Genomic DNA, 26,745 nt, shown 5'->3' with positions numbered 1-26,745 from the left:
CATGGAGGAAGTCTCAACAAATGCTAGAGGAAGGCCAAAACAAAAACCTTATTTTAATAATAAATGACACAAGGAAGTTGCACCTGCCAATCAACAATATGCAACTTCACCAGAAGATTGCTGTGCTGATATCTATAATTATGAATTAAAGACTGTGTACTTTTTACATTTGTTTTTATACTTCCAATAAGTTCCCTCTGGCCATTTTACCAGTTTTAGAAATAGATGATCCAATTTTATGAAAAATTTGATTGTCTGGGAACTTGGCTACCCAAGATATTTTATCAAACCCAGTTAAGAGATCAGGCTATGCACGAGAGGTGCTTTTGGGCAAAAACACCTCTCTTGTTGGTATTAACTAATTCTGAGAAGGGAATGCTTGTTATTAAAAGAAAATGAGCCAAAAGACTAATAGTTATGAAAAAAAAAATTCATGAGTCTCAGCAACTGTTTATGCAAAAAAAGTACTCATTGTGTCAGATTTATAATCCAAATAAAACAATTGCCTTGCAACAACAATAATTAAGCTTTATTTTACACAATTTCCATTAGGTAGCAGCTGCATTAGACTGTGGCACAAGCCAAGCTCTTATGACCCTGGTCTTCAGTACCATGGTGTTGCCACAAGAGGAAACAGTGCACGTACTGGTTCACAGAAACAAAATCAGACTGTTGTCAAAGAAATTATACCTCAATCTGTTGTGGAAATTCTTTGAGGGACAAAAGCGTACTTAAATGGTGTGAACTTTTTTTAGAAACGGGAAGTGTTTTGAAAGGTCACTTACCAGCTAGACCTAAATCTAGTGCTGAAAACAGAAAGGTTTTGACAGTCTTTCCAACAAAATCCAAAATATTCAGTTCATAGTGTTAATTGTCAACTAAACATTTCTAAAAGCACTGTCCATGATGTTGTTCGAAAGCAATTAGAACTTCTTGCTTATGAACTGCAGCTACCCCATGAAATTATATTTAACGATAAGCCACAGCAAATTCAATTTGTTAAACTTAATCTTTGCTGATGAAAACTACCTGCAGAATATTTTATTTTCTGAGGAAGCAACATTTCATATTCATGGAGTTATAATTGTTATGAAGTTATAATTGTAGAATATGGGATTCAGGAAATTTATATGAATTAGTGGAATTAATCTGTTTGAAAGGGAACATCTTGTGTGGTATCAAGCATTTTAAAACTTTTGGGCCTTTTTTCAAGAGCAGAACTATTAAGCATTTAGTGTACTTCGACATGTGAGAAGCTTTTTATTTCTGCACATTAAAAATATGGAGGACCTAATTTTCCAAAAGCAGAAGGAAAAGGAAAAGGACTCCTCCACATCATGTAGAACAAGTTGAATACTGCGCTCGATGACAGATTCCCAGAAGGCTGGGTAGGCCAGAAAAGTTCCCATCATTTGGCCACCATGAAGTCCTATTTGATGTAGATGGATTTTTTCTTATGGAAGTATGTAAAACAAATAATATACCAAGAAAACATCCAATCACTTGTCCTCTTGCACCAAAGAGTAACAGTAGCTGTGGAATCAATTCCTGAAGACACGCTGTCAGAGTGAGGAATGTAGTGCGTTATCGGTTTGACATCTGCAGGGATGTACTTTCATGTAATAAAACACATAAATTTGTAATTCTGAATGTAAAATATAAATTTAATTGTAAAACTGCTAACTTATTTTTCAGATTCCCTGTATTTTATTTAATCAATATGTAGTTCTTAATTATATTGAATCTTTCAATTTAATTTTTTCGCTAAAAATCTTTATCTGATATGAAGTATTTCCAGAATAATGTGACATAAATCCAAAGTAACATACTAAAATTTGTAAATTGAATTGATTATAAATTAATTATAAAAATTGCTTGTATTATTTTTTAACTACTATAATTTTTTTAACTAATTATGTGTGTATGTTACAGGAATCCAGGTAGCTGGGTGCCAGCTCCACCACCACTTATTCCTGAAAGAGATACTAGGTTGCAATTAAATTCTATTTCATATGTGTTACCTGATGTAAAAAGGTTTAATTTCACAGCAGTTGGTGAGTAGTTGTGTGTAATAATTAAATAATTGTTTCTTTGGGGTTGAAAAAAAAGCTGTATTTACAAAACTTCACAAAAAGATTTCTTCTGTAATTTTGGTCGTTTTTTTTATTTTACAGTATCGTTACATTAAATATCCCCAATTGGAATGGATCTGTTAATTTTTTTATTTCAGTAGATTAGTTATATCATAATCTATTAGTTCTACAGTCTTTAGTTTCACTGATATATTTAAAAATTATATCACTTAGATGTGTGTGTTTATGTAAATACAAGCCGTTTTGTTTTATATTAGATGTTTTAGCCCATTCCTCATTTGAAGCATGATTAAATTTGTGACTAGACCTACTTAATTTCTTCAAAACTGATCTTATTGTAAGTAAAGTTTGAATGTATTATTAATTTATACATTAAAAATGGTTTTGGTAATTTTTTGTTTTACGCTCCTCATTTTTATCACATGTATTCAAAAACGACTTAATGTAGGATGGTTTGTAATAATTGATGAATAAAATATTAGAGAAAACACACTAACATGCTGTTTTATACTGGTCATTTCAAACATATTAATCAAGGTTAGCAAGCAAAGCAAGCGTAGGTTAACACATTTGCTGTGGCGGATAAAATAGGGAACTTAGCAATCTTGCTATTTTTTTATGATGCTGTATGGTGATTACCTACTATGAATTATGATGCATATTGGCCTATCCTGAGGTTTTGTACTCTGTGTATAGTTCTTGTACAGATTTAGTCTATATGCTGAACTGTTTATCACATTGTTTTTTAATCTCTTTTAGACAATTTTATTTCCTTATCATATATTTTTATCACAAGTTGTTCAATAAATTATTCAGTAAAACATTCTTTTAATCGTAATGGTTAAATTAAATAGGGATAAGTATATCACCATTAATAATATTTATGGTAAAACTACTAACATTTACCTACATATAAAAAAAAATAATTCAAAATGTATGCAATCCCTGCCTCTTGAAAAAAATTACCAAAGTGAAATTTCACTGTTTTTCTTGTTCAACTTTATTGGTAATTTTCTCATAGAAAGAAGGGAGATAGGTAAATAAACAACTAGACCAATCTTTTACCTTGAGAAGATATGAATAAATTCCTTTATGTTTCATCCTTACAGGACCAATAGTTTTTTAGTTATGATTTTTTTCATAATCCTTACAATCACAAAAATAGTAACTGTACTGTAACAATCATTTTACTGTAACAAAGCATTACCCATGGCTTCCATAGGTAAACTGCTTAAATAAAAAAAATTTTAAAAAAAACAAACCGTTTTTAGGGCCTGAAACATGTAGGAAACAAGGGGTAAGTTAAATTTTTTTTTTTTTGAATTGGTCGAGCAACCAGCCTGTTTTATTGGGACACTTCAAATGGATTGACCCTAAAGATGTATGAATATATACAAAATTTGTTAATTTCTTTTCACTTGTTTCTAATTTCTTTTTTTTTTCATTAGGAGCTCATCAGATGCTGGTTTTTTTTAGCCCTAAGGATGGTATTAAATTAATTGATTGGAGTTTTGATGAGGAACCTCCCTCGTATGGGCTGTCGTGGGACTCACGACCTACTTACATAATTCGTTTTAGTGCTGGTGGATCAGGTGAATCAGAACTCAATTTCTACCTAGATTTAGGGGTAAGTTATACAGGAAATGAATATGTAAATATTTTACTTATAAAATTTTGTTAGGGTTTTAATGTTAATATACATACTAGCTTTTACCCGTGGTGAACCTTTAAATGAAATACGCGAGCAACTATGTCATGTTGATCAGTGGCTTTTTGCCTGGGCATTAGCTCTATAGTTACATCCTGCCACGAAGGATTACAGGTAAAAGTTACAAAGAGGTCACGCCTGCTTTAAGTTCGTACATAAGCGAAAGCGTCTTGAGTGTATTCATGCAGATAACGGGGACTGTTCACAAAAGTAGAAGGCAGAATAACCATCTTGCCTAGTCGTTAGGTCTAATATTACCATCTGTGCTAATTGCATCTTGTAGAGGAATGTAATTTTCAGCCTGTAATTTTGTCTGGTTTATAGAACTGTAACGAAGGTGTTCGCTCTCTACTTTAATATACATATCTACCAAGAATTGATGAAAGAGTTGCCTTGACCACGAAAGGAGATTGAAGTCGTGCTCTCGAAGCATCATGTGATATGTATAAAAATCCATGCAGGAAGCTTTTTTATTGGGAACTGGCTGTCTTGTTGTTGGATTAATGACTGGAATATTGAAATGATATCCTGGCTCACCTTTACTGAAAATTAACGGGTACTGCAAAGCATCATAAAATTTATGAGTATCGGCTACGCGTTTCAGCGTATTATCATGTGCCTGTAACACTATGTCTCGTGGAGAGCATGGGTCACCAGTAACCAAAACAGCAACTTCATTGTTCATCGGCGCATTGTAACGCCTCTCATGTTCGTCACCTGGAGTCCGATCAGCATGAATGACCACTGTGTAATTATCTGGAGGCCAGTTTTCTATTGCACTTTTAAAGGTATTTACCAACAAATTGTGACTGTGTAACATTTGTTGAATTTTCAATACTGTATCTCTTTCAGCTCCTTCAATATACTGACAACAACAGTTTACTTCATTTTCTTCATCACCCGTAAAATACACTTGCAAAAATTTATGCTGTTCATTATCTGCTGGAAAAAGTGACCCAATTTGATGATATATCTGTCCTTGTACAGTAAAAGTTGGTGAAAATTCGGGCATTCTGATCACTTTATTTACTCCAAAGGATGTCATTTAGAAGCAAGAGTTATACTTTCTGATTTTACTTAAAAATTGCTTCAGCTCATCTGTAACACTTAAATATAGAGTTTTCAAAGGCTCCTCTGGTTCACCAAGTAAAGGAAGCGAAACTTTACCACTGGAACAGCACATTCCAGCAGTTTCATCTTTCCATTTCAAAGCATCACAATGCTGACATTTTCTATTCATTGAGCCAATACCAATTAAAAAATGCTTATGGTATTCAAGTGAAGGATCATATTGAAATCCAGAATTATTAAATACAGACCAATTGTTACGTATGAAATTTCGATGGCGCGTGATTTGCATTTCTGTAACAATTCTTCTCGCCTGCAATTGTTTTGGAGTTTATCTCGCTCTTACAGCTGTCTGCTGTTCAGCTTGTCTTTCTAAACGAATTTGTGTTTGAATTGGCATTTCAGCTGCTCTTAAGGTAGCTTGTTCATTTAATCTTTCTTGTCTCTGAGAAGTTGTTTCACCAGCCCTCAAAGCATATTGTCGCCTCACTTGTTGTTGTTGTCTTAGTTCTGCGTGAGCAGAAGATTCTTGAGTTCAAGCAACTTTTACCATCCGGGCCCGTGATGAATCCCTGGACAGATTAGATTTGCGCTTCCAAGGCATTTTAGAAAAAAACCTGGAAAAGTTTTAGTATTGCTTAGAAGTGACAGAAGAATAACAATAAATATAGGATTTGAAACGTCAGAAGCTCTATACTCAATTGAATAGTGACTTGACCGTTGGTATTACAGTGTTGGATTGGCACTTTATTTCATTTACTTGCTGGAACGCCAGATGGCATTGAATTTGGTCAAATTTTTTGTTGGACAATAATACCTACCAATATAAATTTTTTTACCCTCCTGAAAAAATATTGTTTTTTTTTTTTTTTACTAAAAAGTGTCCTATGTCCTTCACAATACCTTTGAGAATATGTATACGAAGTTTCATGATGATCGGTTGAGTAGTTTCTGCGTGAAAGCATCACATTCACATTTATGTAGTAAGGTTATATATATATACATTTTTGATCAGTATTTTGTTTTTATTTTATGGTATGGTATATATATTTTTTTTTATTAAAAAAACATAAAATTTTTTATGACAAATCTGTGGTAGACAATAATAAAAATTATGTATGTATTTTTAGTAAAACATATGTGGCAAATTTCATTGAATATGATTTAATGCTCATTGTTTGTAGAATTATTATTTTTTAATTAATGATATTTTCTTAGGAGTGATTATCCTTAGGATGGGTTAGGTTAGATACCTTTAATGGGTCATAATTCAGCTTTATATATATATATATATAAAGTACAACTGTAATTGGAAGACAATGTGATGAGAAGGCAGTAAAAGCACTTTGTATTAGTATCAATACTGTTGTGTAGGGCAAAAAAAAATTAACTTATGGTCAGTAAATTTATTTTTATCAGTTATTAGTACACCAGCAAATTTTGATTACTTGAATTTTTTTTAATAGATTCTACCTGGTTACAACACACAAAATTTTCATTTGGATATTGCACTAGCTGGACATTATATTGAAGATATGACTAGACATAAAAATGATTTATTGAAAGATTATACAAAATCATTTCTTACATGGGGTCATGTTACAACATGGATTTCATTGTATAGATCTTATATTTATTAATTAATTGATAACTATTTGTAGTTTATTTTAAGTATTGTTATTAGTATTAAACATATCTTGTTATCATTTAGTATTTTTTATTTCACTTTTATTTTAATGCATAAAATATTGTTATTAAATTGTTCTAGTTAAATGAAATTATGAATTAATAATATTGAATAAATAATTTTGAATTAAAGAAATTGTGAATAAATTTATGTATTTTGTATATTTACAATATTTTAAATAATGAAATTAATTTTATTTCGTATTATTTGATCTCTAATTATGTTACATTATACTGCTTAAGCGGTTGTGATTTTGATGCTTTAATTTAATTTAGATTTTAAATGTATTAGGGTTTTTTTTTAATCCAAATGAATTGAAGTTGTAGAGTTTTAATTTCTGAACTGCAGATATAACAAGGGTTACCAATGTCATAATACATTTTTTGTTAGTGTTGTCAATTGTTATATGAATTTAAGCAATATTACTGTAATTTTACATTTACTATAAACATTTTAAGAATCACTTAGCATATTTAATAGTTAATAATGTCCATGTTTTTCCTTCTAGATTTTAGAAGTATTTAAAACCAGTAGTTCTACGAGTCACAAACAATAGGTGGGTTGGGCTACCAGCCATAGTGGTTTGACATTTGCCATCATACTTATCCATTTATGAAGGGGTATAGAATAAAATGACGATTTACCCTATCTTGCTTAGAACCATATATATATCTTAAACTATTAAGATTATATATATATTATATATATATATATATATTACATAAATATATAAGAAGTTTATAATTTAAGAATTGCATGTTCTATGTGTGATAAAAAAAATAATAGAATTTTTTAATTTTTCGGCTGTCTTTTCAACTGTGTTTGTCATTTTCTCAAATGATGATAGCACAAACATTATAAATAAAGCAATTTTTCCTTTATTTCTAATGGTGAAATGTATATTTCATTACAAAATTATTTAGGTATACCAACTACAAATAAATGACTGCAATGCATTTTTCTGTTACTGAGTAATTATTGGAAGAAAAAGAAAACTCTTTTTAAAGCAGCAATAGTTTTTAAATTTACCAATCACCATTAGATCAAGTGTGTAATATTCACCAGATTTGTGGATACCGATATTCTTCCATGACCTTGAAACCTCTGCTCTCTCTGATCTGCTTCAGTTATGACTTACATATTATTTTCCATTCTTTTTAGATATACTATGATCAATATATGCATTATTAATGCTTGTTAAGTAACCCTTTTTAAATTAAGTCAACAAAATACTTATCAAAAACTGAAGAAGAATAACCAAGCATTTCTCATTTAACTTGAAATATTCTTATGTTTTGATCATTTAATGAGTTGCTTTCTGCTACCTTTGAAAATTTTTGGCACATATATAAATTGCAGGCTGTTTCTAAAATGGTGGGCTGGCTATACTTTTTCGGATTCTACTTGTAAAACTAAACAAAAAATATCCTTAGGAAAAATCCTCAGAAAAAATGAAATTAAGTAATATTTTTTTCATAATAATTAAATAACTACCTGTGATAATCTTACATTAATTATTGTAGAACTTTAGGTGTACTTAAACAGTTAACAATTGTTAAAAGTTAAAAGATGTTCAGAGTGTCCACTATTAGAAATTACATAAGTCTCCAGTATTTTTCTGAGAGATTGTCTGAACCGTTCAAAAATTCCGGGAATATAACTAATTTCTTGAAATTCATTTTGTATCCTTTGTTGAAGATCCTCAATGTTGAATTGAATAAACAATAATATATTTCAAATGGCCCCACAAGTAGAAGTCAAGAGGGTTTAAGTCAGGTGAATGGGCAGGCCAGGGCACTGGCCCTCAGCGGCCTATCCAATTTTCATGAAAGTTTCACATGAAATTTGATACCAACTGACTGAAATGGGTTGGAGCTCCATTGTGGTGTAGCTACATATTTCCTCTTAATTGTAGAGGTAGGTCTTCTAAAAAATCTACATTTAAACAATGTGGTAGAATAACAGGACTTAAAAGATAGTCTTAAAAATACGTGCCCACATGTTCAGAGAAAATCTTTGTTGATGGCTACTTTGGAAGGTACCATGAGGATTCTTGTTGTTCTAGATACACTAGTTATTATAGTTTTGAAAGATTCCTGTCAAAATCCTGACATTCCTGTCAAAAGAAGATTTTTACATTAACACGATCGACAGTAATAGTTGCTGTAAAATTATTCAAAAGTGGAAAATTAATATCAATTATTTTATTATTATATCTTATTGTGAGAAAATTATTACTTAACTTAATACTAATTTACAATACTAGAATTAACAATAAATAAAAACAATTAATATTTAATCGAATTGAATGTAAAATGGAGGATATGAAAACAGACAAAATTACTACACGTACATCAATTTTCTATAATAACTCGGCTGTTTGTTAACGGATTTTAAAAATAAAATGTTATTTTGTTCAAAATAAAAGCCTTACTATTTTAGCAAATAACATAAATTTTGATAAAACTAATATTTACAAATACATAATGGATTGAAAAAATAAACATGCCTGCAATTTTGTAATTTGCAAAGGTATTTATTTCCTGATTTTTTTTTAAAAAAAGATGCTTATTACCAAGATGCTTACCAAACATTAATGTGATTCATCCATCGGTATTTGAGATATAAATTTTTATATAAAAATAACAAATGGCAGACAAGAGAATGAAGGAGAAATTGCCATTTTCCCTAAGGATATTTTTTGTTTAATTCTATTAGTAGAATCCAAAAAATTATAGCCAGCCAACTGTTTTAGAAACATCCTGTATACAGCGTCATCTCCCTAAGTAATTCAGATAAAGTATTAATTGGAATTGCAAAATTATCAAGATATCAATCATCAAGCCTTTTTAGAGATGAGTAGCTGTGACCTTGAGCTGATGCGCACAATGGCACAATCGATGCCTTTGTGCTACTGCCAGTTAGTGCAATGTTGACAGCTGAGCAGAAAGCACAGTATGTTTTGTGGTTAGTGGAGTATAAATCAGTTATAACTGTTCAATGGACTTTTCGGCATGTTTTTAGCAATGATTCCCTTAATGCAAACAACATTAAATCATGGTATGAGCAGTTTAAGGAATCAATAACATGGAAGTGAAAAAGTCCCCTGAACAGCCCAAAATGAGTGATGAAGCAGTTGAGCATATATGCCAAAATTATTTTAAATCCCCTAAAAAATCAAATTGAACAAGAAACTAACATTGCTGTAATGTCTCAACAAGATGGTGCTCTCCACAATTTAACCTAGGTATTCAACACACTCTCTATGAAAAATTCCCTAATCATTGGACTGGTCTTATGCTTTGGCCAAGGAAAAGCCCAGATTTAACACCCCTATAGAGATTTTCTATGGGGATACGTTAAAAACACAGAGATTTTCTATGGGGGATATGTTAAAAACACAGACTACAGTGAAAAAATCAGGGATGTATAATGTTTAAGACAATGAATCACTGCTGACATTGCCTCAGTTACACCTGTGATGATCCAGCGGATCTGGGCAGAAGGTGAAGAATATTGGCTGGATGTTTGCTGAGCAACCAACGGAGCTCATATTGAAGCATTTTAAGGTGTGTAAAAAACTTTGAATTTAAAAAAAAATACTTGTTTGACTACCTCCAGTAGTTTCTGAGATAAGATTTTTTTAAATTGCTGCAACCATTTTTGATGACATATATATATATATATACTGAAAAATATCATTCAATGATGCCAAAAGGTTAAAGGGTTATTTTTAATACCTATTTCTTTTGTTAAATTGTATAATGTGTAATGTAATTAGAAATAATTTGGTGTATTTTTTTATTTATAAAACTGTATATTACCGTACACTAATAATATGATTAATTTCTACACTGTTATTAATGTAACTGGAAGACTTTTAATATTGGTCAAAAAATTAACAACCCACTTGATTCTTAACCAACACTTTCAATATGATGAATATTCTTCTTTAATGACAATAAATTTATTAATATTCACAGAAGTAACATCTAGGCAATAACTATACATAGAAGGAATATAAAAAAGATTTTATATATATGTAATGAAACAAAAAGAAGAAACTATACAATAAAATAATGTTTATTTTATAATACAACAAAGCAAATAACACTTTTGAGTGTTTTAAAACTAAAACACAACAATTTAACTGATTAATTAAATAAATTAAAAAATAAATAATTTTTGCAAAATAATATGTTAAAAGTACACAGATAGATGGATAGATAAGTAAATAGAAATATTAATTAAAATGCGAATTCATATTAATTCATATAATGATGATCAATAAGTAAGAAAGAGGTAACCTGTAGTCATAAGTCTGAAAAAATTGAAATAAATATGACAACATTACATTTATTATAATCCATAATAAATAGAAGAAGTGTATGGAATGCAGAGCTAACTTTAATTACAAATAAATAAAACTTTATATTAGCATACATCAATAATATACTTGAATATATTTATTAGTTCTCTGAATGATTTAGTGGTAATTTAGTTTAAATGTAATTCTCGTTATAATCTTTGAAGTAACATGACTTCTGGTTTTAATGTCGAATTTGAAATTGGATGATCACTGATCCAAACAAATGTTAAAACTGATGCCGGTATGAGCCGCAGGTCTATCAAAGTTAGACCATAATCAGATTCTGTTAACCTATGTCCTGTGGCTGTTAGCAGTACAAATTGACTTTCTTCATCTAACAAATTTTCTCTTACAAAATCATAAACATCACTGACATGTTCATAAATACCAAAAGTACCCTGTAAAAATAAACATATAAGGTTACATAAAACAAATAAACTGAACAAACGTACACACTCCCCACACCTCAGCAGACTAGTGAGAATAATACAAGGGTGAACTACAAATATTTACCCATTCAAAGTGAACAAATTTATGACATTTTTGAAGGCCACCATCCACATAACACTGTAATTTTAATCAGTTCATGTGATGTAAGAAAGAAGAATTAAAAAAGTTGATTAAATTTTGACTCTGGCAACCATAAAAAATTTTCATCATGTGATACTGAATGAGAGAACTGAATTCATCTTTTAGATCTGTACTAAATGGTGCCCATCAGAGTAAGGATAGAAACATATCAAGATATGCAATCAGCATTACATTTCATAAAGTTTTAATTGATCAGCTTTTATAGGATTACGTAAAAATACTTATGGGGATACCCAATATAAGTTTCAGAGCACTGCTGACAAGCATCAATGAACAAAGTACTGAAAAATCTTCTAACATTAAAAACAACTTGAAGCAGTTCATTCTTAACAACTTTAATTAATTTATCCATTGCCGTGCATTTGAAATGTTAGTTTGCATTTTCTAGTTCATATAGTCCTATACATTCATCAGATAAATTAGTTCAGATACATTATACATTCATTGTGACAAAAAAAAATGTTTAATTTATTGTGCAGCAGCTGTGCATGCTATATGTTTATGTTCTTCCCTACAAGTTCTTGCATTAAGTATATATGTTATAAATGATGTATATTTTTATATAACACTTTTTTTCTTTAAAGTGTAAGTAGTAGCAAATAACTAATAACTTTACATAGAATATCTTTCATATCTTATGTTTGAAAGAAATATTTAATTATTATTTGTAATAAAAGAATGTAAAAATTAAAACTCCTTAAAAAGTATAACACAATAATATGCTAAATTCAGTATATCATGTTTAATTAAATACACAATTTTTTTTTCATTATTACCAAATATGTTACTTGCTTAATATCTAAAAAAAATGACATGATATACACGTTCTGATAACATTTTTTAATGTAATATCACAAAATTATTTAAAATCATCTTGCAAATATCAGAAACATGAAAAAAAAAGATTAATTAATGGAGCATCAAAAGGACAGCTATAAATTCCAAGTTGTAGGGCTACTTTGAAACAGTTAGAGATAAAAAGATAAATTTTACTAGGAAATTCCTCTTTCGGAAAGTTCTTTTCAATGAGTCTTATTTTCATAATGAGATTCAGAGAAGAACCAACCCCCTCCTTCCCATAAGAATAACAGCTTTCCACCCGTCAGATATAGAAAATAATTTTTTTTAATTCTATGTTTTACTTTACTGTATATATATATATATATATATATATATATATATATATATATATATATATATATATATAAGGCATTAATAATATTATTATTTAAAAAATTACCCTATTTGATGATTCATTTATTAATACTGGTATTGATATATGTACGAGGTGCAACAATAAAGTAATGAGACTGATTTTTCTTTGCAAGATGTGGCAACCCTGCAGCTTGCGTAGGCACACCATCTTTGACCTTGGTCTATAAGCTACTTCTAGTCCAAGCGGCACATTGATGCAACTGCTCAGTCGTGAGTTGTGCTATAATAAGTGAACACGTGTTTATGTCTCTTGTCACAAAAATGAAACTGCAAAATATTGCACAACGGTATGCCATTTCTTTTTGCGTTAAATTGGGTGAAAACGCGATGACAACTTATGGTAAGCTTCAGAACGCTTTTGGAGAGGAGGTTATGTCAAGAGCTCAAGTTTTTCAGTGGCATAAAATTTTTAGTGAAGGCAGAACGAATGTTGAAGATGAAGACTGCAGTGGACGACCATCAACCTCAAAGACAGATGTCAACTTGACCAGGGTGTGTGAAATCGTACGATCTGATTGAAAATTATCCGTGAAAATGATTGCAGAAGAACTCAACATCAATCGAGAAACGGTTCGTCTAATATTATTAACTGAAGATCTTGGTATGAGAAAGATTTGTGCAAAATGGTCCCCAAAAATCTCACACAACAACAGCGAGAAACACGGAAAAATATGGCAGCCGATCTGTTAGAGCAAACGGAAATCAATCCAGATTTGTTGAGCCGTGTTATCACTGGTGATAAAGGTTGGCTTTTTCAATATGATCCATAGACAAAACGCCAAAGTTCGAAATGGTGCTCAAAGGGATCACCCAGACCAAAAAAAGCTTGCATGTCAAAGTCAAAAGTGAAATGCATGCTTGTGTGCTTCTTCGATTCCAAGGGAATTGTTCATAAAGAATGGGTGCCTCCTGGACAAACAGTTAACCGATATTTCTACAAAGAAATTTTTGAAAGACTTCGTAAACAAGTTCTTCGTGTCCGTGCCAACATTCTGATAATTGGATTCTGCATCACGATAATGCGCCATCCCATACTGCTTTGTCAGTACAGCAATTTTTAACCTCAAAACAAATTTCAGTACTACCACAGCCACCTTATTCACCAGATATCGCTTCGTGCGACTTTTTTCTATTTCCAAGAGTCAAAATGGTGTCCATTTTCAAACAACAGAAGATGTCCAAAAACCTGTGACGAGGATCTTGGAGGATATTACAGAAGATGAGTTCCAGAAATGTTACCATCAATGGCAAAAGCGCTGCCATTAAGTGTGTGCAATCAGAGGGGAACTACTTTGAAGGAGACAACACTAAACATGACTAAAACGGTAAGCAACATTTTTTTTCACATCAGTCTCATTACTTTATTGTCGCACCTCGTATATAAATTTATTTAGATTAAATTTTGTATAGTCTATTTTTTTCCTCTGTATGTTATACTATTTATAATAATATTTTTCAGCCTCTGTTTGTTTGTTTGTTTGTTTACATTTAGCCATTAACAAAATAAAATGTAAAAAGTTAAAATTCATTTGTAAATGTAAACAAAGAAGAATTTATTAAAATAAAAAATATCACTGTTTCTGGGCCCAAAAACATTTTGATGAATATAAAAAAGTAAAGATAAGAGTGTTCTCTAATTCTGTTGTACTTTGCAGAGGCTGCAAATATTATTATATAACATACAGAGGAAAAAAAATGGACTATGAAAAATTTAATCTAAATTATTATATATATATATATATATATTAATCAGTATTAATAAATTAATCATCAAATAGAGTCATTTTTTAAATATGAATATTATTAATGCTTTAATAATGTAAATTATAAAGAGTGAAGTAAATAATCATAAGTTTCAAATAGCATAAACAAGTTGTCATGTTACAAACATATAACATACAAAGATTAAATATATTATTTTTATAATATATACTATTAGTTGATATAGTAATGTAATATATGCTAAAAAAATCCAGACCTGAATTAAAATGTCATCAGGAAATCTGATCCTGATTAGTGCAAAACGATATTTCTTTAACTCCCTCTGTTCTTCTCTTTCACGCATTGCTTTGGTCTTTAATACTAAGCTGTTATCAACTTTTTCACTCCTACAAATGATCAAATAAATTATAAGTAAAGTAGTTCATATAATAATTTTTTTTAGTAAATTTCATCTAGGCAGTAGAAAATAATTTTTTATTAAACAATATTTTTATAAATTACTACAAAGATCTCTGCTAAAAATGGTTGTCTCAGCTAAAAGATCTCATTAAAAGTGGTTATTTTTTACAACTATGTCAGTCACTGAAGTATCTATGATGGTTATGTAAATGACAAGCCATACACCAGCTCTATCAGGTATGCAACATTAATGTATGTATAACGTGTTTAAAGTTTTGTAATATATGTTTGTGAGAATATTGTAATGAACTTTTTAATAGAAATGTCATGCAGCTGTGTTAACCACCCAGATAGTTTCTGCTGTATTTGTGTTGGATAACATTAAATTTCGGAGGAAAAATATAACTCCATTGATAAAATAATCATATGAACTATATTTTAGATATCAAGTATGTGATCAGGACAGGTGCAATTTATTTGTAATGCTGCTGACTGGTTGGTTAAATGGATCTCATCACATAACATTTGCAATTACAATAGTTTGGAGAGAACCAAAGGATCACTTCATGGACTCCTCTTTAAGTATAAAAAAATATAACAGCTAACACTACAAATACTACTATAAAACCAGTGCCTCAAAGTCCACAGTTTTCAATTCCAGCATTATCAAAACATGGAAATAGACAAAAATGATGCTGTTGATGTTGAAGGTGTGCACATTTATCAGATGATAAAGAGAGACCCAGATTTTTAGAAAATATTAATACTGAACCCTAATACTAATACTGAATGATGATCTCGTTTGTGATCTAAACTTATCCAAGAATCTGGAAGAAATTCTATCATCATGACTGAAAGGATGGATGTTTTACAACACAATATTAATAGGTACTTTCTGTGACGGTCAGTGTGAATTTGAATGTTTCTTATTCCATTATGAGGTCTTAGTTTACTGTAATGATATGGAATCTTTACTAAATGCTTTGGGATATATGCACCATCCTGATGAATGGCATCTTTTTAGAATCCTCAATGTGTAGTTTGAAAGCAGTACTTCTTTATATTGGAAATAATATTCCAGTAATCGCTTTAGCTCAAGCAGCTCATATGCCTTTATGTTGGAAATATGCCATTATTTAGTATGAGAAACATCTGTGGAGACCTGAAAGTGTAGTTACTTTGGTATATTAAATTTTATTGCTTCTTGTGCAACTGGGACAGAAGAGATAGGAGGATCATTATGTTAAAAAGAAGGTTCCCAAAAAGAGAACCATTGACTGTAAGATAATGTTGGGAGTATAGCACTAATTAAAACCTGAAAAAGTTTACCTTCTATCACCACATATTAAAATAGGTTTAATGAAACATTTTGTTAAAGCATTGGATCGTGATGGGACTGGATTTCACTTTAAAAAATATAAGTTCCCTACTATAAGTGATACCAAGATAAAGGAAGATACATTTATTAGACCATAAATAAGAAACCTAATGAATGATATTGAATTTGAAGAGAGTCCGAATGACTGTGAGATTGCTGCGTGTAAATCTTTTAAAAAGGTTGTGTTTACAACCTTGGAAATCAAAAGGCAGATAACTAACTTATAATTGAGTTTTTTAAGAACTATAACGTACTTGGATGTAATAATTCACTAAAGATCCACTTAGATTCTCATCTAGATTTTTCCCTACGTATCTTCAAGCAGTGAGTGACGAACAAGGAGAAGCTTTTACCAGGAAATATCCACCATGGAAACATACTACAAAGGAAATGAAATCCAAAAATGCTGGTTGTCTACTGTTAGAATCTCAAATAGATAGAGTAGAACAAAGTTTATCTTAGCACAACCACCATGTAGCAGCAAGGTCATGGAATGCTAGGCGGGTGGGAGTAAGAATGGGTTTGTGATATTACATATGAACATGTGTGCCCACATGCATGTACGTATTCCATCAGTGCATTAAATACACATACATCATGAATGGCAACCAGGTGCGCTGTTTGTTATTTTTAATGAAATTTCTTTTTTTTGTATATTTTATTTATTCTTTTATTTTTTAAATGTTTTTTAAATTCTCAATTTTATTTCTCAGAAAGGAAAAATAGGATAGTATTGATTGGATAGATTATAAATTATGATATTGCATTATTTTGTTTTTTTAATAAACATGTTTTATTTTAGTCAGTCAAGTGGGTCAATGCCATCCATACCATTGTCAATTACATTATCCATATCGTCGCTATCTGATATTTCAGACTCATCGGCACTAATATCGCTATCATTAGTCACTATAATAAAATTTTCAGTTTGCTTATCTGCAACTTCATCGATCTCTGAATATGCTTTTTCAAATTTTAAAGCATGATCACAACATAATTTCCAGTTTTCAGCCATTAATTCAGAAAATTTTTGTTCTGCCATTTGCTTAACTTCACCAATATTTTGCCAAGGTAAAACATTCTCTTCAGCTATCTGATTCTTTACTCTTGCCCAAATCAGGTCGATCGGGTTAAGTTCAGGATGGTATGATGGCAGTCTTAAAACACACTGTGACCATAATAATCCAATATTTTTTGTCAAAAAAAAAAATTGTTTGTAGCACACTTTATTTAACTTTACCAATTGATAAAGGTGGACTTTTAACATCTGCGATAAGCATGGAATATTTCTAGTTTGCAACCATTCTAATAGCATTTGCTTTCTACAATTTGAGTTTGGAACCTGGTGTAATTGTTAATTATGGTAAGTGCATTGTTGGAAACTAAAACTGAATGTGATAGAAGATTGGAATCAATTTTGTTTTCAGCCATTTTTCATAGTTATTGGCATTCTTGTTATCATGGCAATCACCTTGTTCTGACATGATTTGAATATTAAAAGAACATTAAGGACTTCTCCAATTTCACCTCTGGCGTGCACCAATATCAATTTCTGTCCATTCGATATAGGTTTATTGTAACTGTGAACAGAGTAATCAGTCCAACCAAAACATTTTGTGTGAGTTGAATAAATGTAGGACTTTTCAGAAAAAATAATTACTTGGCCATCGTTTCTATACCTCTGTAAATTTTACAAATAATTTACGCATTTTGAATGAATGTTGTGTTTTTCCACTAACAACTTTCTGTTATCAGCAGTCTTTTTCCACCTAAAATACATATTCAGTAAAAATTTTCTTAATGTTTCACGCATAAATTCAAAATCCAAATCTTTACGTTCTGTTTTCAAAACCGCTAACAAATTATTTAATATAGATAACTCTTATGGAGTACATGAAAATTAAACACAATGTCATTAATGTATTAATGACATTGTGTTTAATTTTCATGTACTAAAGATGTGTACATCTTTGAAAATCATCGATACAATAAAACCTCCCCAAAATGGAATCTGATGGGACCAACTAAAAATTCCATTTTGAAGAGGTTTCCATCTCGCAGTTTTTAAAAATTAAGGTAATTTATTGTGAGGTCCTGTACTATAAATTATACAAATGTAAAATGAATTTAGACAAGGATAAACATTTGAATAATCCGGAAATTATACTGCATATAGATAACATTAACAAATACTTTTAAAAAATTGTTCAGTTACACTAAAAGAGCGTTTTTTATTTTTACAAATTAGTAATTTTTCATTTAAAAGTTAAGTTTAATAAGAAGAAATATACTTAGCCTAAAACATAACATGATCTAACACTAATTCTAAAATAAAATCATTTTGTAAAATAGTCGCATACAGTTTTCTGTAAAATAATTAAAATCTATAATTTTGCAAGGCCATACCTGTGTTAGAATGATTTTGCTGATGCTTTTCTTTTATAAATAGCCTCAGGCACATCCCAAATTAGTGTCCAACAGTAATCAACTAGCAGTTAGTATTCCAATTTCCCTTTATAGCGGCTTTCCATCACTGAAATGTCTTGGTGGAAACATTCACTGTATTTGTCACTTACATCTCCAAGGTTGAGTGGGAAAAAATCCAGATGTGAGTGGAGGAAATGTATTTTCAAAGATATATTACATCACATAGCTCTGTATGAAGTGAGAAGTTGATTAACAATATCGTGGTAATTGTCGGATTTTTGTTTGCAGAGAAAAATTTTGCAAACGTCTTTAAATGAAGCCCAAGCTCCACTTTTTACATTATTTAACATTGAGTTACTTACATCATCTGTGACCAACTCTCTTATTTGAGGACCAACAAACATTCCTTCTTCACTTTTTCCTTCACTTACATTTGGAAATTTCTGTCTGATGTACAAGAATCCGGGATTATCCTTCTTCATTGCTTTTTACAAAATTTTTCATTAGTCCTAGCTTGATATGATGAGGGGGTAAAAATATTTTTTTGGGTTCAACTAAGGGCTCATTAATAATATTTTTCCCATTTGGAGTTAAGTTATCTCGTTTCTTCCACTCTTTGGTAACATAATGTTTATCCATAGCTCGACTGTCCCATTCACAAAGAAAACACATGTACTTAGTATAGCCTAATTGCATACCTAACAAAACAGCTATAACTTTCAAATCACCACTTATGTTCCAGCTATGTTTGTTATAATTTAATTTTTCAAGAATGTCTTTCATCACATCGTATGTCTCTTTCAAATTAATACCATAAGCGATATAAGCGATTTTCTTCTGAAATATTTTTGTAGACGTTCATTATAATATATTTAGTTTGGCTTCTTATAGCCACTCCTCATTCCAATCTACAATTAGATCTTGGTTGAGGCATTACACACTGTAATTCTACGCACTATAATGCTAACTGAAAATGCACCAACTATGGAAGTAGTATTGAAGATAGTATTTTACACTGTGAAAGGAGTGTTGATAAATACAGTTTTAACAAAAGACAATACTACTTTATTACAACCAAGCAAAGCACTAGACAGGATGCTACCGATAGTTGCCTTCCCCCTCCACAAACCCACAAGTTTTGTACTGTGCATCGTGTTTACATTGATATAAGTTTGATGTCCTCTATCTACAACAATCTATACCAGAAAATCCAAAAACAGACTTTAGCATGTAGAAATTACATGTATAATATTGTTATACTAATGTCACAATACTTTTTTCTTACAACAAAAAATAGTAATTACCAAAAGCTTTGCCTAATAGAAAGAAACCACTTACATACTTGAAATCACATAAAAATACTATAAAATTCAAATATTAACATCTTGTAACAAACAAAAAATGAAAATTTCCAGTGTTACTTATTTTTAGTTAATTGTACATATTTTTTCTTTAATTTTTAGTTGCTACCCATTTTAAACTATTTTTTAGGTAAAGTAAATTAGTCATCTTAAATTTGCTACATAGCTCTCCAGTCTGTCAGTATGGATTTTTTTATATTAAAAAATCTTAAGTACAGGAAACCATGTTCTTTGATTATAAAAAAAATATAATCTGCATGGTTATGGACACTTGGGTTACTTTCATATATCAAACAGTTTACCAATAAAGAAGACAATGATAATTTATTCACAGAATTCTAATTTCTCCAAAACTGAGAAAAAGGACGATTTGAATTTGGTTTGCTCACATGACCAGAGTCTCACTGCAAATTACTAAATAAACATGACATAAATTATGGACTAGATCGTAATTATTAAGCAAAGTATAATGTTAACAATAACCTATGAAATAAATACATGATTGAAAATACAAACTTAAGCTGCTGCTCTCTTTTAAACTCTTTTGGAGTTAACTTAAAGAAATCCTGAGGTAAGCAAAGTATAATGTTAACAGTAACCTATGAAATAAATATATGATTGAAAAGACATACTTAAGCTGCTGCTCTCTTTTAAGCTCTTCTGGAGTTAACTTAAAGAAATCCTGAGGTAAATTTGTCTGTTTTGCAGCCTGAGATGGTAATAACACTTGTAAGTTACGATCAAGTTGTAAACCTATTGGTTCTGCACTGCGTAATGCATCAAGTAACATCTAAAATAAAAAAAAAAAATCAAATTTACAATAGTAAAAAATAAAAATTACATATAATTTATAAACAAGAGTACACATATAAACATAAAAAATAATTTTAACAGTAACCAATTTATTCTACAGGTTACAATATTATTAAATTAATTGTGTAATGATGTAATAAAACAGAACTCAGAAAGAGATATTGGTCTTTGGATCACCTTCTTTTGATTTCCAATTATAACTTATATTAAAAAATAAAGAAATTGAATTACTAATGTATAATAATTTATCTCTCTCTATGAATCGTGAGACTTTGCCAATGGTGAGGGGGCTTGAGTGTACAGTGATACAGAGTAACTGGATTAAAGATGAAACTACATTGGAGAGGTATCTGCTGACTACACAATGATTCCTGAAAGGGGCAGCAGCTAGCTCTTTCAGTAGTTGTTAAAGGCGTAGGTCAGCCATATCAACATCACTCAATCTTCTGAGTACTATGCAGCTGAAAGCAAGCGAAACCTAAATTTTTTTTTTCAAGAAAATGTAGCTGTCTGAATTTTGATGTAACAAAGATGATGGGGCTTTCCTGGGTAAAATATTCTAGAGATAAACTAGTCCCTAATTCGGATCTCCGGGTAAGGACTACTAAGGAAGGGGTCACCAGAAAATTAAAAAATAACATTCTACGAGTCAGAACACAGAATGTTAGAAGTCTAAAAAAGGTTGGTGAGTTAGAAGATCTAAAGAGGGAAATGGGTAGGTTAAATGTAGATGTAGTAGGGATTAGTGAGATTCAGTGAGAAAAGGAAAATGACTTTTGATCAGGTGATTTTAAAATAATTAACTCAGCATCAAATAAAGGGCAGGCACGAATAGGTTTCATAATGAACAAGAAGATAGGGAAGAGAGTAGAGTATTTCAAAAAGCTTAGCGATACAATCATTGTAATCAGGAAAAAATCAAAACCTATGCCGACAATGATTGTTAACATCTATATGCCTACAAGTGCCCATGGTGATGATGAGGTAGAGTATGTATACAAAGAAATTGACGAAGCAGTTAAACACATGAAAGGAGATGAAAATTTGATAATAGTTGGAGATGGGAATGCAAGCATTCAGTGAACGGCATGGCATGGATGAAGGCCTATGCAAAACCTACACCACATGAAAATAAACAAGAACAAAATGAAAGTAATGAAATGTAGTAGATGGACCACGAATATAAAAATAAGACGAGGGAAGATTGTTGAGATAGAAGAATTCTGTTAGTTGGGAAGTAGAATTACTAAAGATAGACAAACCAGGAGCAATATAGAATGTTGAATAGCACAAAAGAAACGAGATTTCAGTCAAAAATTAAAATAAAAAAAATTGGTATTCAACTGAAGAATGAATTTTCAGTTCTTCAGACCAATAACTTTATAACAATGACAGTCAAGTCGAATTACTTGGACTATTTTATGATGAACAGGTGGTGCTTGGGTGATTGAGTAGGGGTTATCTCAGAAAGCAAACTCTGCTGAAATTTCCTGTACTATTCAAGACAATGAATAAAATGGGGAGTAGAAGAAAAATTGCATTTGGTAATATTTTACTGATAAGTTACAAAACCTTTTCCTAAAGATTCTTTTATGTTGAATAAGTAGACTAATTCCCGGTTTGATTAGCAAGCAACTAAAATAATTATGTTTATTGATATTCAGTATGCCAAGAAATATATAAAATATCTCTTAACACGTTCTTTACGGTTCTTGGCCTCGAGGTCAAGAAAATTTAATTTACTAGTGATGGGCATAATTCTTGGTATAACTTAATCAAAAGCGGGGTTGCTTTATTTGTTTTTTCATGCATTCCAAAAGAATAATAGGCATATAGTGTTAATTTTTCCTTAATTTTATTGATTATTGTGTTTTTGATCCTGGGGTCAATAGCTGTTTCTTTGCATAACATATTCTTGTGCGTAGCGCCAAGACCCGATTTTATGTTATGAAGCTATATATTTATAGTGGCTCTTGCTCTCAGAGTCAATAATGAAAACACGCAGACATGATCATTCATGCACATTAGAAGACTCATGGCTCTTACATCTTGCTTCATATAGGGTCATTGAATACAGACATATTGATTTTTGTCAGATCGTTCAATCAATAATTTTAGTATTGCAATGCTGCTCCTCAGTTTGTGTAAAACCATTGATCTAGTTAGTTAGTGTCATTTTGTTCTTTAGATAAAATAAGATTATGTCTTCACAAGAAAAGAAGTTACTTGCATTAACTTTGATGCGGTCTGACTCTGAAAGTGAACCATTTGGTAGTGATGATAGCGATTATGACCAGAATTATGAACTTGAAAGTGAATTTAGCAGTGACAGTAGTGATAAAATAATGATTATTATTGAAATTTTTCTAATTTGATTTTTAAATGTATTTACCAGTTTATTCTTAATAAAAGTGTGTTGTCAAAAAAAACAAAAAAAAACACTAATGATTATTACTAATGACGATTTTTTGTTTATTGATAAAAGTATTGTATAATAACAAAACGTTTTTACAAGAATATGTCATAATTTTTTTTTTTGACAAAAAAATAAGAATATATTTCAAAAACATTTTATTGCCTCTAGCCACGGTTCTTGTTGCCGGAGTTAAGAATGGGCAAGATAAATAAATACTTCATGTAGTGTACAGCATAGTATAGTAAACGGCGTAGCTACAAAGGATTGATGTAGATGCTAATAGAGCTCTCTGTAAAAGTGTGCATTCTTGAGGATGGGGACAAGAGCCGTCGTTTTGTAACTGCTTACCTCTTTACTCCGGGGATAAGAACTGTTTACAAATAATTCTGTTAACATCAAACAACCGTATGGAACATGTTAACCGACAGTTAATTCAGACCTTGAAGACTGAGTGTAAACATTAATCAAGCCCAAGCTCCACCTTTCTCCTAACTAGGCAGTTCAACTATAGCTACTCTGCAGGAAAGATATAATTTTAATATATATATTATATATATGAAAGTTTATTCCTTTTTGTAAATAGAATGCAGACTGAAATTTTTGATGATCTTAAAGTTGTTCATAGCCTGAAAATGATGACATGCAGCATGTAGAAAAATGGTTTCTTGAATTTGTTGCTGGTTAAGTAAAGGTAATGAAACAATCATATAAAAATGACATTAACTGCCATTTCATTTCAATGCAAATAATAGCTGCTTATAAAACTGCTAAGTATGTCCCTCTCAGGTGAACCTCTCACCTGACTAATAGATGACCACAAAAAAACATTATGTTGGTATTTATTTGACTCATCTCTTCTACTTGATCATGATTTCTTAGAGTAAATAATTAAAAGGAATAAAAAAAAGAGAGTACTGTTATACAGTAATCCCTCACTATTTGCAGGTTTGGCATTCGCGGCTGCCTCAAGCAATTTTCTAAAAAGTGAATTTTACTGGTAAAACTGCTAATAAATTACAAAATTATCATTTAGTACAGTACTTTACAAGTGTAAAATGTTATTTTTTTATTTTTTGGTGACTCTTTCTTAGTAGTCTCCACCCGGAGATCCAAACGGGGAACTAGTCTATCTCCGGAATATTTTACCAAGAAAGGCGCCTCCAACTTTGTTACATGAAAACACAGAGAGCTACATTTTCTTGTAAAAAAACAGCTGTAGTTTCCCATTACTTTCAGCTGCAAAGTACTCAGAAGATTGAGTGATGTTGATATGGCCGTTTATGCTTTTAACAACTACTGAAAGAGCTGCTGCCCTCTTTCAGGAATCATTCCTTAACCTGGCTCTGAAAAGATACCTCTGTGATACCGTTGCACCTTCGGTCCAGCTACTCTGTATCCCTGAGCACTCAAGCACCCTCACCATTAACCAGATCTCATGACACATGAGGGAGAAACACAACTTATAGAAAAATATATATATAATATCTATAGTTTAACTTAAAATTCTACATTAATTTTAGAGTTAAGTATTTTTTTTGTAAACTTTTTAAATGGTTTCTGTTTATTGATTCATTTAAATAACCCTTCAGCACAGCCCTTTCTTTGTAAATAGATTAATAAAGTTGAAAAACTTAATTCTGATCTTCCCTCATAAAAATAATATGCTACTTACAGTGAGATTATCAATGCTATGAAGCTCACTTTCATAGAATACAAGAAACTGCTCCTGAGTATCTTGAAAAGGTAACATTTCATATTTAAATCCAGCAGCATTTAGAAATTCCATTGCACCTTCCATGCCTGACACTTTTTCAGTAAATACTTTATTTGACATTCTTATTTTACGATATTTTTCTTCATCAGGATTCTGAATTATATTTTCTAAATATCTGGATAATGTTTCCACACACTGTTCCACCTTAAAATGAATAAGATATTAAATGTACAAGAAAATTACCTTTTTCATACAAAGTTTTCAAATATTATAAAAATGTTACCTTAACCACAAAGTTGTTATAATCGATATAAAATAACATTCTTTAAAATCGTTAATCATATTATATATAATCAAATAGATTATATGTTTTGCAATGATTTATTCAACTCACATTGGATTTTATTATATTAAAAATCCAACCTTAATTTTCATCAATATTCTAGTAATGAATGTTCATTTGTATAACTATAAAAATATGAACACAGATGTCAGTTTAATTTTATTTCCTCATCTACAGTTACTTACTTTAGACTCCCTAATTCTGAGAATTAATCCACAATTCTGTTCTTAAACTTTATGACAATGTGGGGAAAAAACAGTAAATTTCCTTGGTTCACATTCTTTTTTTGTTCTTTACCGTTTCATTATTCAACAGTTTCAAAATATTTTATATAAAATATATCTGCTTAGTTTAATTTACAAACAACTTAGTTTTTATTTACAAACATAAATAAACAGTACCTTAAACCTACCCAAACATACTGAGTAACTACAACCACAACAAAATTGAAGTAAATTATAATTTAGTTTCATATACTCTATATCTTTGGATATATTGCTATAAAATCTCAGAGTGATTTTTTCTCAGAATACACTGGCCATGAAGTCTCTACGGTTATTTTTATTAAATTTTGTAATCAAAGTATGTAATATTTACAACAATAGATCACAAACTAAATTAAAAAATCTAAGCTAACACTTACCATTCAGTAATACTGTTTCCAAGTAAGCAGGGCTATTATGGTGTAGATTCTATTATTGTTTTTTAATCATTGATCTTTAATAATCCTGATTAATAAGATAATTAATAAGTACAGCTGTTAGTAATGTGTCCCAACTGGCTGATTAAAGTAGTAAATATATACAGAATAATTTTTAAATAAGTAAGCTAAACCCATTTCTATAACTACATCATTTTTTGTTTAAAAAGTTTGATTTATTTATGCACTTATTGGGTGCATGTGCCAACTGGTTTTATCTAAGATATATAGTTATTATTTACTTAATTTTTATTAGATGAGAATCAGAATATTATTTTTAGATGAATTTTTGAATAAGAGAAACTGAATTGTCCTTTCTTAGAAACATGCATAGAATGCATTTTTTTCATAGGGTTAAGCCTAAAACAATCCTAATGCAATTTTAAAAACGGAAAAGGATAAAATAATCTTTTAAAAAACACTTTTTTCCTTGACACTGAATCTCAATTATCCTGATTAAATGCATAAACAAAAGTAAATTGCGTATTTTAATGTATAATTTTTATGAAGGGGCATGATGTAAATTCATTCAAATTTGTTTATATCTTCCCTTACCCAGAGATCTTTGAAAAATAATGAAACTGGTTGCAAAAAGTTAAGTAAATCTGATTATTATTGTGTAGAAAAAACTGACTTTCTTAATTTCAAACACGTTCTGCTAATATTATTACACTCTAAGCTATTTAGCGTAGCTATATACAATGTTTAATTTTTTATATTTCATATGGAAGTGCAATTAAT

At 30.4% G+C, this 26,745-nt stretch overlaps 2 protein-coding genes across 7 annotated transcripts in view; one reads left to right on the top strand and one right to left on the bottom strand.

Moving 5' to 3' along the window:
• Nucleotides 1-7,019, top strand: part of LOC142322302 (endoplasmic reticulum metallopeptidase 1-like) — a 66,403-nt gene extending 59,384 nt beyond the window's left edge. For all 4 annotated transcript variants that reach the window (XM_075361224.1, XM_075361223.1, XM_075361221.1 and 1 more), the window contains 3 exons: nt 1,933-2,054; nt 3,542-3,720; nt 6,336-7,019. In XM_075361224.1, the coding sequence (XP_075217339.1) occupies nt 1,933-2,054; nt 3,542-3,720; nt 6,336-6,509 (475 nt within the window). In that variant the 3' untranslated portion in view covers nt 6,510-7,019. The remainder of the gene's footprint in view (nt 1-1,932; nt 2,055-3,541; nt 3,721-6,335) is intronic.
• Nucleotides 7,020-10,623: 3,604 nt separating this feature from the next.
• Gint3 (GDI interacting protein 3) overlaps nt 10,624-26,745 on the bottom strand; it is a 35,471-nt gene continuing 19,349 nt past the window's right edge. Inside the window, exons 5-8 of one of the 3 annotated variants that reach the window (XM_075361220.1) lie at nt 24,920-25,165; nt 20,651-20,808; nt 14,710-14,839; nt 10,624-10,877 (exon numbers count right to left, since the gene is read on the bottom strand). In XM_075361220.1, the coding sequence (XP_075217335.1) occupies nt 10,827-10,877; nt 14,710-14,839; nt 20,651-20,808; nt 24,920-25,165 (585 nt within the window). In that variant the 3' untranslated portion in view covers nt 10,624-10,826. The other 2 variants (XM_075361218.1, XM_075361219.1) reach the window with 2 other exon arrangements.

This window comes from Lycorma delicatula, chromosome 3 (genome assembly GCF_047948215.1).
Source record: "Lycorma delicatula isolate Av1 chromosome 3, ASM4794821v1, whole genome shotgun sequence".
Lineage (NCBI taxonomy): Eukaryota > Metazoa > Arthropoda > Insecta > Hemiptera > Fulgoridae > Lycorma > Lycorma delicatula.
Note: the sequence above shows the minus strand (reverse complement) of the source record. Positions and strands in the feature narration are given on the sequence as shown.